At 41.6% G+C, this 16,943-nt stretch overlaps 2 protein-coding genes across 2 annotated transcripts in view; both read right to left on the bottom strand.

Annotated features, from left to right (window-relative positions):
• Window positions 1–128: 128 nt before the first annotated feature.
• LOC139220221 (putative pre-mRNA-splicing factor ATP-dependent RNA helicase DHX32) lies at window positions 129–7,096 on the bottom strand. The gene is made up of 11 exons (XM_070852294.1): window positions 6,836–7,096; window positions 5,751–5,944; window positions 4,834–5,206; window positions 4,507–4,746; window positions 4,332–4,425; window positions 3,978–4,127; window positions 1,659–1,850; window positions 1,317–1,457; window positions 902–1,092; window positions 623–813; window positions 129–366 (listed from the first exon to the last, which is right to left on the bottom strand). Exons 1-11 carry the CDS (start codon window positions 7,094–7,096, stop codon window positions 168–170), a joined length of 2,226 nt encoding a protein of 741 aa, XP_070708395.1. The 3' UTR covers window positions 129–167.
• Window positions 7,097–10,502: 3,406 nt separating this feature from the next.
• The window catches only part of LOC139219793 (disintegrin and metalloproteinase domain-containing protein 12-like), a 68,592-nt gene continuing 62,151 nt past the window's right edge, over window positions 10,503–16,943 (bottom strand). The window contains exons 17-23 of the mRNA XM_070851758.1: window positions 16,608–16,685; window positions 15,397–15,505; window positions 15,058–15,193; window positions 14,854–14,968; window positions 13,477–13,719; window positions 10,658–10,839; window positions 10,503–10,572 (exon numbers count right to left, since the gene is read on the bottom strand). Of these exons, the coding sequence (XP_070707859.1) occupies window positions 10,503–10,572; window positions 10,658–10,839; window positions 13,477–13,719; window positions 14,854–14,968; window positions 15,058–15,193; window positions 15,397–15,505; window positions 16,608–16,685 (933 nt within the window). The remainder of the gene's footprint in view (window positions 10,573–10,657; window positions 10,840–13,476; window positions 13,720–14,853; window positions 14,969–15,057; window positions 15,194–15,396; window positions 15,506–16,607; window positions 16,686–16,943) is intronic.

Here is a 16,943-nt window from a genome sequence, read left to right as displayed (position 1 = left end):
ACCGTGTGAGTCAACCTTCTTTGCCCATATACATCTGACCAAAAAAACCAACTTTTAAGCAATGTAATAACTTATTACAGTCCCTGATTTGACTATGAACATTTTACAAGCACAAATACATTTGGTGATGAGATCACAGCCCATATTTTCACATTTATAATTTCACGTCATTGAATCACACATCTGTCATAAGTCTGTGGCATCACTGCACAGCCACTGCTGACATCGCTGCTGTTTGTGGGGGCTTTTTGCTTCTGATCTTTGCGTTTCGTGGCTGCATCTGGGTCCAACATGTCTTGCAGTATTTCTTTGCTTTCACTGGGGGGCAGATTGTAGAAAAAGTAGAGTGGTGCCATTTGAATAAACCTAAAATGACAGAGAAATAGCATTATTTGGAGAAGACAAAACAAGTACAAATATGGTTAATACTTATTTTCTTATATAAACGGACAACTACTGTGGAGATTTTAGGAGGATTAAAAAGATTTAAATTAAATTGTGACCAAATGGCTCAGTGTCACTGTAATAACAAAAAGTGTAATCCATGAAAACATGCCATGAGGACTCAGTTCTAATCCGACATGACATATCTAATAGTGAGCTACAAAGCGGACTGACTTACACTTGAGGGGACATTTCAGAGACTGTTCTCATGCAGTTGTTCTCTGACAAGTTGTACTCATGGAAAACAACCCACTCTGGCAGCCCCAGCTTGTGTGACTGAGCCCCATAGCTGGAGAGCGGGTGTACCTGGGCCATGTGTTTGTGCGTCAGAATGAAGTAGTTTCCTGAGCCGTCCACATCTCGAGCAATCTACAAATAGGAAAGACACTGTCAACATGAATGCAAACGAGTTGCTTGGGGGCAAATTCAGTAATACTGACAATTATTTTACAATTACCTGCATGAAGAAACCAGCCAGCAGGGCTCTTTTGATATTATGGGTGTTGGTCTTGGTTCCAAAGGCGGACTCTGAGATGGGAAGCTCGATCCTGTTCAAAGTGTCAGTCAACTCTGATCGAATGGCCTCAGCTTTCTTCAAGGCAGAATGATCCAGAAAATAATCCTGGCACCACTTGTCAGCTCTGAAGTCTGGAAAAAAAACCCATCACACACAGTGAAGTAGTAAGTCAATAAAATAAGGACAAACTATGGAACTTACTTAAAACTATATTTAAAGAGTTTGACACAATGGAACCATATTTTTTAAATTTCATGTTGTGTTGGGATGAAAAAAAAAAAAATTATAAATTGCTGTTCTAAAGTGTACTGGTTTATTGAGAGAAGATTGCTTCTTCTCTATAACAGTGCCTTACATTGTTCTCTCTGACTTTGTTTGAAGGCATTGTAGATGTTTATGAGAGTGAAGTGATCCCCTTCAGGGTGCTGGAACTTTCTGTGACACTGGACTGCCTCATGGCTCATGCCAGCAGGTGGCTCCAGGAAGCAGCTTGGCGCTAAGAGAAAAGGAAACAAGGTCAGCACCTCTGAGACAAGCCACTCTTACTAGAGACCATCTGGTTCGGTGTCTGTGAGAAACTCCAGCTTAGTACATCTACAAAAGGAGCCACTACAACAATGTCCATCTGGTGACTCTACAAACCAATCAATAGATCTTCGCTCATGAAGAACAAGTGAACACTTGCCTCAAAACGTACCTGACAGCATTGCAGCGATCGTCAACATCTCACTCACACAATCAAACTCGCAGGATGCTAGCAATGCCTTGGCCATCTGAGGGTCCAAGGGGATTTCAGACATTATGATGCCAATCTCAGACAAGTTGCCGTCATCATCTAAAGCGGCGAGGTAATCCAGTTCCTCCAGTGCCTGCATGAGACCCTCGGGATCTGCAACAAGACAACAAAACAAACCAAACTTTTGTTTCTTGCTCAGTGTATGTAACTGTACATGTTGTGGGGAAGGGGGATTACTCCAAACAACTATATATGAGATTTGAAAATTCCCAATGCCAGTCATAGTATCCAAAAAGGACAAAAGGGTAGATGAGTTGAGATGAATGGGCTGAAATCATCACACAGACTGCACCAATATTCACCAGGATTGCCTATGTTTTCTACAAACACTAACTTACACCACAAGAATAATTTCAAAGTTACTCTAATCATATGAAATCCTATGCTTAGTGACATAGTGACTTTCCCCGCATAGGACAATAGTGGTGTAGTCCCCAGGGTCTGGAAAATTGCTCATGTCGTCCTCCTGCATAAGGACGGGCAAAGAAGTGATCCAAATAAGAAAGGACCAATATCACAAAATTGTCCACTTTGGCTAAAATTCTACAGTCACTGATAAATTGTCAACTTGGAGAATTTCGCACCGTAGACTGTTTTAAGTTTGCAACAGTCCAGGTTCAGGCCTCTGCACAGCACTGTTTCTGCCATCACTTTGGTTGTGAATGACATTGTCAAGGCCTTAGATGAGAAAAACATTGTGCTGCCATCTTTGTGGACTTCTCCATGGCATCTGACACTGTCAATCTTCCCATGCTTTTAAATATTTTAGGTAATGTTGGTTTTAGCTCTAGTTTCTAATCTAACCTTTCTAATCAGTAATCAGTGAACTTGGGAACTATGTGTTCAGGTTTTTTTACCGACCCCTAAGGGTCTTCCACAAGGTTCAGTTCTGGGTTCAGTTCTTTTTTTACAAGTGATATTAATAGTATCTTTTCATCTATAACAAATTGTCATGCATATTTATCTGTGGATGATACAATATTGTATTGTTGTGCGGACTGTGGTCAGCTAGCTGTGGAGAACCTGCAACATGCCTTTAATTTTCTCCAAGATGCACTTAAAGATTTTAAACTCAATTGTAGGTAAAACTAAGAGCAAGAGGTAATAGTAACAAAAGCTTTAATATTTCCACTGTACAAAGAACCATTATAGAGAATATAATACAGAATATAAATACCTTTGTATTTGTGAGACGATTTTGTCAACAAGTTGTGACAAAAACATTTTATACATATAGAAATAGCACTAACTTTCCAATGCTTTGATGGAAGAGGATTGTTGAAGCCGTTTTTCTCTGTCTGGATTATGGAGATGTAATTTAAATGCATGGCTCTTGCCTCAACTCTTAAGCCCTTGGATGCTGTTTACCGTTCTGCTCTTAGGTTTCTTACTGGTGATGTTTACAACACTCATAGCACCCTGTATGAAAAAGTTGGCTGGTCTTTTATTTCTGTGAGATGTGATAAGCACATGCATTTATTCATCTATTTCATCATCATTGAGAAACTGCCATCTCATATTACATCTATGCCAGAGTGGAACTTTGGATCATAGTCGGTCTAATGATCGGCTTTCACTGCAAGTTTGTAATGAGCCTGGAAGATCAAGCTTTTTGTTTTTATGCTCCAACCGCCTGGCACTCCTTGGAGAGCACCCAAAGGATCGCTACTTCATTAACCCTCGGACAATTTAAATCTATGAACTCTAAGCGCTTAACTTCTGTTTGCACCTGTTTTACATGGTTGATTTTCTTGGTGTAAAAGGTAATAAATATCTCTTACACATGAAAATATAATGATACATGCATATTCAGGCAAGTCATTTGAAAGAATATAGACATATTATATTTGGCCCATACTTCCTCTTCATTGTACTTCTCTGTTGCTGCCCTAACGAGACATGTTGTATAATCGTTAATGAGCTGGCCTCTTTTAGTCTCTTCTGTTCATGTTAGGGCGGGCCAGAGCTCAGACAATAGTTAGTTGCAGGATCCTGTCAGCTCAGCTAAATCATGGCTGACTGGGCTCTAACAGCTACCCAGAGCAATCTGTACTTCTCATCTGTGCTTCCACTGGCCAACCCCCATCCCACATACACCTCTCTGGCTGTGTTTTAGGGTGGAAGAGAGATGTGGCAACGATTAGCTTAAAAATAAAAATGCTTATCATCATGACTCATGTTGCAATGTTAACCTTATGCAGTTTCCACCAGTAGGCTTACCTGGTCTGTTGATGAAATCGCACTGTCCAAGGCCGCCTATCTCCATCCTTTTTAGGAAAAGGACTGTTGGTGTAATGTTGGACTCCAAGATCTGTGGGGAGATCTCTGCAGGAAGCTGGTTCTCTTCTGGATACAGGCAGAAACATTTACCTAGGAAATAAATGTAAATAAATTTAGTAATGCAAAAAGATGATGCACTTAATTGTGGTTTTACACAAAGTTATCTGATTAACTCTGATGTTGCTCCTTCAGTCAAGATTCCAGGAAGTTTTATCATGTCTGAGTCTGACTTGGAAACATCATAAAAAAACATTTTCTAACCTTTTAAACTGGCTCGAGTTTTGTCAGACATACCTGTTGATCCAGAAAGCTGCTTGCGCATTTCTGCCTGACACTGACTAATGGGTTGAAGTACCTCTGAGTTGGCTCTTATTCTTGGATTGTATACCTACAAAGTCCAAAGCACATGCCAATTAATATCAGCATATTACTCATCTCAGGCAGATTTGCTTTGTGGGAAATCAATTACCAGCTTTTTCTGGACTCCTGTGTCAATGACAAAGTTGACAGACTCCATAGGCCACCACATGTCCTCCCCTTGCTGCATTGAGAGGAAAACTCTCCTGGACCTCTTGGAGCCTGGTTGCTCAATCGGGACAGGAAGTAGCCCTCCCTGGGCTGGGCACAGGACCACAGGCACCATCTGGCCCAGATCTGCTCCCAGCCTGGTGCCTTCTTTCAGGAGGATGCTGTGGGCACAATTAACCTCCTGCAGAATAGATTACAAGTAAAGTAGAAGAGGAGACATTTGTTAAACCAATTCATTCTTTGGTCCAATTATACAACAATCTCTTACCTCAGCTGAAGCAAAAAACACGACAACATCTCCGTCCTCTTTGGTTCGATGGATCTCCAGCACCAGTCTCAGTGCTGAGTAGAAGTAGTCTTTGTTGCCGCTGTTGCTGTGGACGACTTCGGCAGGGGACGAGGCCCCCAGACTGATGAGCGGGATGCTGCCGTAGTGGCTCAGCAGCTTGTCAGTCAGGGGTGGGATGGCGAGGACCACCACTCTGAGCTCAGGCCTCTGCAGCAGGATGTCCTTGAGGAGACCCAGCAGTATGTCTGTGCTAACTGTCCTCTCGTGGGCCTGGTCAATGATAATGACCCCGTAGTGCTCCAGAAAAGGGTCTGACATCATCTCTCTCAACAGCATATTGTCAGTACAGTACCTGAGTGATGAAAGCCATCAAAAGGGGTTAATAGTGGCAGCATTATAAAGCAACACTATGTAACTCTTTACAGCAGCCACAAGTGGCAACTTCAGGATATGGCAATAGTTACATAGTTTTGGCATAGTTTTTTCTATTACTTGTGAATTTAACTTTCCAGTTGTAAGAGGAAAATTGTGTTATCTCTTTACTTAAAAAGGTATGTAGGATTGCGTAGTCTGTAAATTATTAGAAATGAGTAAGTGTTCATGACAAGTTCCCAGAGCCTTGCTTTGTTTCAATAAAGTCCCAAATCCCAAAGATATTCAGTTTCCAATAATATAAAGGGAAAAGCAGCAAATGCTCATTTTTGAAAAGCCAGAACAACTGAAACTGAAATGACTGATAGTTCTGTCACAAGGAGCCTTTACCTTCTTGATATATGTTGAAGAGCGTAATGTCTTATGACAGCATAAAGAGTGACAGGCAGGGTTTGTGGGTGATATTAAAATGTCTTTCAAGTGTGCTGCTGCTGCCGCCTGTGACTGAGAGCTCATCAACTAACCTCAGAACAGTGTCAGAGGAGCAGCAGGTCTCCAGGGGGATGGTGTAACCCACTTCATGACCTATGTTGACGTCCATTTCATCAGCCACATGCAAGGCCAGATCTACAGCCTGCTGTCTGTTGGTCTGTGTGCACACAACCATGCCGTGCTGGTACTGCACAGACAGACAGTACTCTGCGCACCACTGAGGGATCTAAAAAAAAAAAAAAGGATAAATCACAAAGTGTTATTCACCTTTCATGCTTTATTGAATGTCTTGACAGGAGAACATTTTCTCTTCACATAAACTCAGTTTTCAGTGGCAATCACCCTTTCAAGGATTGTACCCAACAGCTTTTGTTTAAGCATACAACAAAACAAACAGTGACAGGAGATATCCTATGGTATTATCTCTCATAATGCAAAATTGCTTTGGCAGCACGAGGCGGCTCCAGCGGATCAGGGCTTAGCTGCAGGAGGTCCCCTAACACCCCTGCTGGAGCCTTTGTGAGCCCTGACTGTCAGGCAGGCAGGCAGGAGCTTGGACAGCCTCACAGTGACACAACAGCATCTGCTGAGCTGGGCAGCCTGTTCACACAAGCTCACATAATGGTATTCCTTCCATACATGTCGGAGTGGGAAAAAAAAAAAAACAATGTCACAAGCATAAAATTTATGTTAAAGGTAGACGTTGTGCTGTTGAGTGGATAAACATGGCAACGCTGCGCAGAACAACACCACTCAAAGGGTTTACTTCACATTTAAATCAAATCAGGGGGAGCAGACCTCATATTAGCTGCTGACTAATGAGGCAACCAACTGCATCCCAGTCATACAAATTGGGTTATGAGTTGGTATTTTAGTCTGAAGGAAGTCAAAATGTCCCTGAACAGAGGAAAATAAAGGGGAGATGCACTTAAGTTAAACTCTGATGCTCCACAGTGACAAAGAAGCTCCAAAGTCAGATTCCATTGGACTATGATTAATGCCATTTAAACCCACAGAGCCCTGCTGAATGTGAACTATGTTTCTATAAGACACGTGCCACCTTTTCCATCCCTCCTGATTCCTTCTTTCCAAATGAGATATTCACATTTACTCTTACCTGTGTACTCCTCCCAGTCTTCGCTGTCCCGGACACAATAACCAGTTGGTTGTTAACCAGAGCATCTTCAAATTCGCACCTGACCTTCCACACCGGCAGAGTCTTCCTCTCTTTTAGTAGTTTGTAGTAACGGGAGGAAAAGGGCAATCCGTCGAACCGATTTAACTCCAGGTCATCTCCAAATCCAAATGAATCTTCCGCAGGACATTCCTCACTTTCAGGGTAAACATCAGGCTCAGCTGAATTCTTTTCCTCCAACATGACACATATATATATTCGTTAATCCGGCCGAGAGCGCACAAAGGTTTCCCTCCCACTCCAGCCACGAATCCGTGTGATTTAGATATTATATCTTCGCTTATTCCCTCTTAATTGCTACAACTACTACTATTTACTTGTTGAAGTGGTCAAAGTTTGAACTTCTGTTTGGGGCTGGCGGACACGTAGTGCGCACCGGCGCGTAATTTCCCCCCCCCCAGCGTGGCTTCACACGTGTTTTGAGTTGCACAGGGCTTCACGTTGAATACTGAGCAATGTGGGACCACGAGCCTGTCATAATGCCCCCCGCTTAACCACAACAGTCACGTATAATGTAGAGAGGATGACTTCGACTCCAATGTTCTCAAATATCAAATCCCGGAAACCCTCAATAAAAGTATCTTCTCGTGTCATGTTTAGCTCAACTACTTCATTTATGTACAGTTTAATTTCTGCAGAAGCCAGTAGGATACAGTGTGTATGGAATCTCATTTCACTACATGTTAAAGCATTATTATTATTAGTAGTAGTAGGAGTATTGTTTGTGTTTTGTATATTAAGTCATAATTATGAGATAAGGTAGGATGGATAGTATCTTAAAGTATGACAGACTAAATAAAGGTTAATAATGAATAAATAAATAGACAAATAAAACATCACAGTGCTTTTTTTAGATAGATTTTTTTTTTATTAGATGTGAAATACCTGATGGAACGACATGAACTCACTCACACACACACTCCAGCCCACCCATTCACCCTCAGCAGGCTGCAGCTTCTCCACAAGGGAGAGCTGTTCAGTCATGATCAGCCCATGTTGACTTCAATGAATTGATCTTAACCTTTCTAAATATCACTGGAGCTTAATGAAGCTCTAAATGTCTCAGCTACACTATCTGTAAAAAGATACCCTTGTTTATACTATCCAGGAATAAACAGATATGTAAATGATTTCAAGAAATGTGCTTTTGGTCTTTGCACCCCAACCTCCTCCCCCTTTTTTTTTTGGACAAATAACAAACTACAACAAAGGAATCAGATTACGTTGGCTGTGGGTAGTTTCAGGAGCTTGTTGTCATGTCGGCCTGCTTCGATTTCTCATCAGCAAAGGATCTTTTTCTTGTCATACTGTTGTTGTTCAACATCCTTTTAACCGCACACACTCTTGACTCCACCAGGTCAGCACCAGTGAATCCTGAAGGGCAACAGTGAACACACAATGCTACACCTGTATTGATTGAATCAGTATTTGTATCTTACAAAGACCTCAACAAATTGCCTTTAGAGAAAGGCTCAGACTGTTGAAATAAGCTCAGCCGCTTCCGCTTCTGCTTTAAATGGTTAAAACTATTCAAAATCTTGACCCTTTCTGAAAATGTGAAATTACACTCATTGCTGTATTCTGCATTTAATCTCTTGGTTGCAATTTGGCTCAGACATAAAAGAAATGCCAGAGGGCCTTGAGAAAAAGGTCACTTAAAATTTGATACTGTATGAAATCTGTCTTTGTATTCTTACAAAGTAGGACTGCTGGAGTCCTGCACGTAAACTGTGATTTCGATTTTGACATTGAAAACAGCTTTAAAACATTGAAATAATAATTGTTCTTTCATACATTTCAATTTTCAGGTGATACCAGGCTGAAAACCTGCATGCTTTATAACTGGCTGCTGAGCACAGACATCAATTACAAAAATGCTCTTGAGTGTTTGAAAAACAATTTTACTAATACTGCTTGAGTGTTCAAAATACTGTGACCAGACACCAACACTTTGTGTTTGTTTGTTGTTTTTTTTTTACACATGATGTATCAAACAATCATTATATAAAAAAAGCATTCTTCATGGAAATGTGTTCACCTGTAACACAACACATGAGGAACATATGGACATAACATACAGTCAGGTGACTGGACTCTAATAGTACATTGTAGTACGTTGACACATAGCATTGAAAAGCATTGAAAAGTAAACAAAGCAATGAATGTAAAACTAGTGCATTATTAAAAAGATACCAGTATCAAAAGTAACAAAAGTCCAAAGTCAGTTTTCAGCCTACATGTCTGCGAACAAGAGCTGTGCTTAAAGGAAATGCTGCTCAGTGTGAAGGTACATACGCTGCAATGTAATTCAGTAAAACAATAATTCTGCAAAATTAATAAAACGCTGTCCAGTTACCACAAATCCAATTTATGCAGGATTTTTGTATGTGGCATGTAGATTGGCATTAAAAAATATCAATAGCCACATTAAAAAAGATGTAAAAAAAAGAATAACTGTCACAAAATGTTGGATAATTGGTGGCTCAGTGAATACTGAGTGACCATTAAACTTAATTTCTGTGGCAGATATGTCCTTTGCCATCACAGAAAACCATGATTTAAAATCCACACATGAACACTGTGTAGCCAGACAACGGCTGCTGACATGTGAGTGCCTCCATGATGCCTGTATGGCTACAGCTTAAAGAAAGTCTTTCACACAGCGTCCTCAGTGTAGACAGGCACGGAGGGAAATCCTCAAAAACACACATGACCTTTACCAGAGCAATATTTCAGAGAAGTTTACTCTCTCTGAGGGATGAAAGCTTCCTTGATCTCGGCTCATTTTAGATCCATGTTCAGTTCATATTTCGGTACCCAGATCCCTCAAGTGAGCTTCTTGGGGCTTGTTAATGAAACGGAAATGGCAAATCAGTGACATTTCACAATTCAACTTGTTACTTTTCCTAAATATAAACGCAGAGAAAACCAACCTGAATTTCAGGTCACTATGAAAACACAGCCGATTTTCACCATTTGCAGAAGTGTTGCGGTTACACCTCTGTTTCTTTTCCTGTGGTTGTTTCAAGACTCGTCAGACTGGCTCAAAGCTGCTACAGAGAGCATTAGCCTTCAATAAAAACTCCACGTGGTTTCAAATAAACTACAAGTTTTCTCTGTTCTCATCTATCATTGCACAATACTCTTTTTCAACTCTTTCTGTAGTATACAGAACATAACCATAATGTAAAGGGTTCCCTTCATTAAAACACATTTCACAAGAACATTTCTGCGATCAGAATTTCACAGATTGGCTTTTTTCTTCTTCTCAAAATCGCCCATCACTCTATTTGATAAAAAACAATGTTGTGAAACTGATGCAAACAACAAATAAAAATTCTAAGTTGCTACTGTGTAGTAAAAGTGTCTGGCACAGTGCACTGCGTGGCAATAAATACAGAATATAAATACTTTACATGTACCTGAGCTCAGACTCGTAGCACCATTCAGAGACAGAGCACCAAAGGGACACGGCAGATCTCCTGATTCAAAAGTCAGTGGAGCCGCCATCTTTTTTAAGGTTTTCAGAGTTTTCATAGTGCAAATTTATTAGTGTCTTATCACAACAATGTCCCTTCGGGCCAAAGTCTCAGCTCCTGTATTTGATGTTGGCAATTATGCAAGGCTTTGGTAGTGTTGGAGGTTGCTTGGGACTGGGTCTAGAAGAGGGAGTAAAAGTAACAAAAATATGTAAAAATCTTTCAGTTTTGTTTTAAGATAAATCTGGTGAAGGTTGAAACTCACCTTTTAGGGTGTGGGACAGGGCGCACAGGTCTGGGTCCACCGGGTATTGGTGCAGGACTGCGAACAGCAGATGAGCCTTTGACCACGGTGTGGCCCTGCACTCCAGAGGGACTTTGAACCAGACGAGAGCTCCTTGGATCAGCAGGAAGCGGTTTCTGAGGAGGACTGGGCTTCTCCAAGTCCTGTCAAAAGAACAGACAGATCAAAATAATGACTGAGAATCTCCACCAGGTGGCACTCACAGTCTGGCTATTGTAGCTCAGGCCTACGTCTCCTGTCCTCCTCTTTGAGGCGTCAGGGCAGCTCTTCCCATCTAACTTGCGATGAGGGGGACTGTCATGTGGTTTCAATCCAAAGACTGAGATCATGATAAAAGCCTGCTACCTAGCACCCATCTGGTCTCCATTCACTTCCTTCTCTTCTCCTCGGTTGAAGAGAAGCCTCCTCAAACATCAGAGAGGAAGAAGCCAAACAACCGAACGTCAGACCTCGCTCACCCATGGAATCGGATCTGCCGATTCAAAACATCATTCCTTAGTCCAAGTCTAATTTGATACCTTGGTTTAATGTATGTTGCCAGTAAAGTCTGTAATGCAGGATATGCCTCTCCTTTGCATCTATAAGGTTAAGTATCATGATAGTCTGCCCTATTGAATCACTGCAACTAATTCATCACATTGACAGCCAGTACTGTCATGCAATGAGGCCGGCATGAACTCCATCCAAAAATATCAGAACAGTGTCAAATGGTAGTAAAGCGCAATGCAGGCAAATGAAAAGAGCATGTTTGATCAGCACAAAATGTTAGAGAGACTCAGAATAACCTGCGAATCTGCGTCTCAAGTCTGCTAAAAACCTACTGGCTCCATCAGGTGAAGCACTCCCATTATAAAAAGCCTCCATGCCCCCAGCATGAGCTTTCACTGTGGGGAGAAAAAGGGCTTTGTCAATGTCTAGGATCCGCCAAACAGCTGCTAAAGATACTGTCTGTGAAGACTGCTGCCAACGGGGATCACTCTCAGTTTTACACGTTGACATTAAATAGGAACAGCTGAGGGGGAAAATCTACTTCCTGAAGTCGAAACACTGCCAAGAGCTGCTGCATTTCACCTGTTGTGCAGGTGTATGATAACCACAAAGCTTTGTAAAAATTAAAAGGGAGTTCATTCTTTAAATAGCTCTGGAAGCTAAAGCGAATATTCTAAATCAAATCACATAATATCCATTTTTGGAAGATTAATTTCTTTATTTTTTTTATTTGCTTGTTTTTACCTTTGAACACTAAGCTGCCCAGGAACTGTAGATAACATTTTTACATCATAGTGATTTCCTTGGTAACATTAACTATGACTCCCTCCATTAAGCATCTATAATGTTTTTAATAATGTGGATGTTATATTTGTGTTTAATGATCTTGCCATTCATTTTCTGTTAACAAGCCTCCACTTATGGGTACCCACCAGAGGTAAAAGGTGGTACAGTTATACAGGAGATTCTAGCATTTTATGACATATTTGTGAAATATTTATATAGTGCTTATAAATTCTAAATGGGAGGGTTAAAGTATAGTGTGCTGTCCATGATAAGTAGCCTTGAGTAATAAGTAAGTACAGTAATAGAACATTATTTCTGAATATATATCAGTGGACATTAAGGGTGCAATCATGCAATGCTCTTTATGGAATGCTGATATATTTCATCATATGCTGTCATAACGTTTATTAGCTCCAGAGCTGTGTTGTGTTTTAAAGTCAGACCTCTGTGACCCCTCCATTAATCTGGACAAGACTAGAATGTCATCATCTGTTTAATACACCTCTAATTAGCCTGCTACTGGTGCGGCATCGCTTTGACCTCTGATACCCTGTGGTGTCGTTTTTTTCTGTGGTCCTTGCGATCTCTGACATAAATTACATATAACTCAGACGGAGATCCAGGCTGGAATTCAGTTCTGATTTTTCGATATTTCATTTTTTTTAACTGCACTTTCTGACATCAAGATTTCTTGTTTTGTCCGAGCAGCACTCCAAAACCAAAAGGTATTTAATACAATAAAATATGAGCAGAAGAGAAAAAGCAAATCCATGTTTCAGAGGCATCTCCTGAGTTTCCTGTCTGAAAAATGACTTCATATGTATTTGATATCTCTGATTTATCAACTCATCAACTTATCATCTCAAGTCTTTTCATCACTTTGTCTTTCTGCCTTTTCAACCCTCTCCCTCTTTTTGGGTCTCTCTGCCACACTTTCCCACAGAGTACGAGTCAAACCGGATTAAAGGCAAATAAGAGTCTCTGAGAATCAATGAGTGAGAGGGATTTAACACCAGGAACCTCTGGCTTTCTCTTCCCCTCAACTTTGACAGCCTGAAATCCCATAACTAAACTCCATGGAATAGTAGTGGCAGCAAATTTACCACCCTGTGATATTTGGACATACTTGCTCACTCCAGTTGCTGTTTCATCTTTTACGTCTCCTCCCTCTGCAAGTCTGGCTCCATTTTTATTATTTATGTGGTGGTTTGTATTGTAGAATTAAAGTCTCGCTTGGATGACGCCAGCTCCCGTGTTAACCTCGTTATTTTATGAGACTGCGCATAACTGTCAACATGCATTTACTATATGGGGCACAAAAGAACCATGAAAACGGTCTACATCACAACACCCGTCTGAGGGTACAATGAACAACATCATTGCCCTGGTTAGGTATTATTGGCTGGAGTAGTGAGTAAAAGCTCCTCAGACCCAGTGGAGAAATTACAGTGAGTAACATCATCAAATAAAATGTTTCCAAGTGAGAGAACAGAGAAATCACTCACCATGACCATCCTGCAGGAGTTATGGTGTGATGCGCTGCGAAACGATGCCCCCTTGGGTGCGACGTGGATATGAGGTGGGGGCACCGGGGGTTTCGGCTGCCCGGGACCGGGGGAGAGGGACAGGGTGAGAGACAGAGGGACAGGGTGGCTGAGGTGAACCGGAGGGCACTGTGGCAGTCTGCGCAGGCTATGGGAGGGGAAGGGGGCTGGTGGGAGCGCCCCCTCTGGCCCCCTGTGAGAAGGCTGCAGAAAGATGAAAGACAGAGCCAGTAGAATCACTCAGAGGAGAAACAGTCTGCTTCGTATTAGTAACAGTCATGTTATCCCCCTCCTCTTGGTCTGCCATTCTTCCTGATGCTGTCAAATAAATCAAGCACTACCATTTGCCTGTTCACTATTCTCCAACTCCTCTTCAGGTAAGCTACAACAAGAGGAGACCGAGACTGAGCCACAAGCACCCGGCATGGCCTCATTCAAAGGTAGAGAGCCCATACACACTCCTACTGAGACAGATCAGACAAAGAAAAGAGCCAAAATATGAGCCTGCCTTGCATGTAGACCTGGCCAGATGTGCACAGCTGAAAAACACACAATATAACACATACAAAGGCACGCACACATGCGCTCATGTGGCGGTTTAGAACAGGCCCCGACAACTGGAATATGACCTCACCTGCACTGTGCTCACATCAAACAGCCTTACATCCTTTCTCTTCTTACCGTTGACCCCAAATGAAAACCACATGCTACTAACTGGAAACACCAATCTCATGGTAATGCACAGCAGCTTGCCTCACTCGTCAGCCACCATGCAGCACAAATGTCAATTCTGACACAGCTCCTCTTATTTCAGCACCCCTAACTCAATCGATCACAGGTCTCTTCCCATTACAATGCGCGTCAGGACAGTAATAAAGTAGTTAAGGCATACACTGATGTAGGCGCACAAGTCATTACAGCCAGATAGCTGCTCTGTCTTGCAATTATAAGTAACTGCATGACTTTATATCTTGAGTGAGCCGCTGCATCTACATTCCTTATTTGGGAAACACACAGATAAATCAATTTCTCTCCTGACAGGCAGCTGTTAATGACAAGGACCACAAACAAAATGCTCACTGCAGACTCTATTATCACGAGCTCCTCCACATATCCACATATAGAGGGATGATTTAATTGGTTTTGAATGAGCTGCCATTTGTGTGAAAACATCACATCAATTCTGCTGAGAATGACATGTGAGTACAATTATACCATGGATCATCTGCTGGTGATCCTCCATTTGTTTAAGTTAAATACTGTCTGTCTGCAAAAGGTGCCTTAAAGGTGTGTGTGTTTGTAGCAGGGGTGTCAAGCAGAGGTGTGTGCTATAGTGACCTTGAAGATGGTGGCGCTGTGTGGCACAGGCGGGGCCGGTCGAGATGGAGACGTTGTGCTCACTGACGGAGGCTGATTAAGGGCGGATGATCCACCGATAGCAGTGCTTACTGATCTGAAATTTAAAGAAGATATGAGTATGTATACCTATATATCTTCTGTGATATTTACAAACCATTTAATTATCTAGTCCAGATAAAACACCTGAGCTTCTCAATTGGGTTCTTTTTACTGGTGAAGAGCAGGCCCAGTAGAGTTTTTCTCTTGATGTAGATGATCAGGCCGGCTCCCAGGACAGTGAGGAGAGCCACCAGGATGCCCACTGTCAGATTCCTGCTGTCTGCTCAGAAACATACACAGAAATAATAAGTAATCTCAGAGACAAAAGTCTTCTAGTCTTGGATGTGGCATATGCTAACTTATCTGTTAAGACTTCTGCAGACACGTCTTTCAGTTTTTACTGATTTTGTTAACGTTGTATTCTGAAATTCTCAGTGGTTTTGCACAGAAAAGCACAGCTTTGTTTCAGAGTCCAACACTTACCAGCTAATCTGATGGGTCCACTGTCCACGCTCCCTCCCAAACCTGACTTGTCGCAGAATGGAGGCGCCCAGTGAGCCTCACAGTGACAGTTCTTGTTGTTGTTGCACACCTGCAGTATATTAAAAGAACAATTAACTGTCAGATGAGCCTAAAATGCAATTATCATGCTACGTTTGAGTATTTGCCTAACAAAACAATCTTTTAATATGCAGCTTCTCCTCTCACCAGGGTACAGAGTATACTGTAATGGGTGACAAATTAGCATTGTTTATGGAACTGGGTGCCAGCACTCCTACGTTCCACATGGGAAAGACGCCTGGTATAAAAACCAGAGTGGGCTTTTTGCCTCATACCACATTTTTATCTCTCTCACTCTTGTCTTCCTGTCCTGCCGAGTGGAGGAATTGTAAAGTCTAAGAGGATTCCCCAGCAGTGTAATATGGAGCAGGTGAGGGCCTCTTTCCAAGGCAACATCTTGATTTAATCTGTGCATGTAAGGGTGCCCTGTCTCGTAGAGGAGCAACATCCCGTTATTTATGTGAGAGAAACAGTCCTCAGGGCTTTATAGATATGTTTTAATTGGAACTAGACAAACAAATATGACTGTAAAATAACTGGGTATGTTTAATTTTAGGGGACAGTTAAAACTGTTTCCTGTGTAGCTTTGATGAAGGAAAAACTTTACCAGTCATAGTCAAAGCCTCTGGGACCTACCGGTGAATTTAAGGGCAATACCGTGAAACCCAAATATTACTTCTCAAACAGGACCACCCATAGATGTTTCATGGGTGGCATTTAAGAAAAATCCAATATCCATGCTCCCCAGCTCAAAGTCAAACTGTGTGCCACTGCTCTTGGTGTTTGGCCAAAAAAATAAGCCCGGCCTTCAGATTTCAACACAGTTTTTGGGACAAGGACGACTGCCTGAGACTATGATGAATGGCACTTAAAGCTGAGCATAAATGAAGCCATTATACCTAATTGATTGAACCTTTCGGCAACCAGAATGATTGATTGCAAGGCATTGTAATCACTCACTGCCCACCGTATACTGGGTACTTTGACCATATTATAGCTAAAATTAACCTCTGTGTGAAAGAGGAATTGGATATTAAGTAAACAACTAACATGGGCGGGGACTGGTTTGAGATTGACAGCTATCACAAGAGGTCTACACAACACTGAAATAGGATGAAAGGTGCTATACTCACCCCTCGACCACTGCACTTGGCTGAGCACTCATGTACACCGAAAACACTGACATTCTGGCACTGACGATTCAGACACATCTGAAGCAGACAAAGTCATTAAAAATTGACAGTGTGAGCTCAAAGAGCATTTCACTAATATTCTAAACCCTTTAAATCTTTTAAGGGAAAAGACCAACAGATCCAGGTTTCTATGTCTTTTAATTTGCCACTGACAAACCATTTTCATGCTATGCTATAAAACAGCATAGCAAGAGATATAATTATGTTAACACAGGGATTTTTCATGAAAAGCTGCTTTTTAAAAGTCATAGGATGTGGACTGTGGGCTCCTTAAAG

This window comes from Pempheris klunzingeri, chromosome 20 (genome assembly GCF_042242105.1).
Source record: "Pempheris klunzingeri isolate RE-2024b chromosome 20, fPemKlu1.hap1, whole genome shotgun sequence".
In the NCBI taxonomy this organism is placed as follows: Eukaryota; Metazoa; Chordata; class Actinopteri; order Acropomatiformes; family Pempheridae; genus Pempheris; species Pempheris klunzingeri.
The sequence above is the reverse complement of the archived record's forward strand: the minus strand, read 5'-3'. Positions and strand labels throughout refer to the sequence as shown.

Coding starts and splice junctions, on each gene's coding strand:
- LOC139220221 (XM_070852294.1), bottom strand. CDS start 7,096: ATGTTGGAGGAAAAGAATTCAGCTGAGCCTGATGTTTACCCTGAAAGT. Junction 5,207..5,750: donor TCCTCTGACACTGTTCTGAG/GTTAGTTGATGA, acceptor TTCATCACTCAG/GTACTGTACTGACAATATGC. Junction 1,851..3,977: donor CGATTTCATCAACAGACCAG/GTAAGCCTACTG, acceptor GTCTTGTTGCAG/ATCCCGAGGGTCTCATGCAG.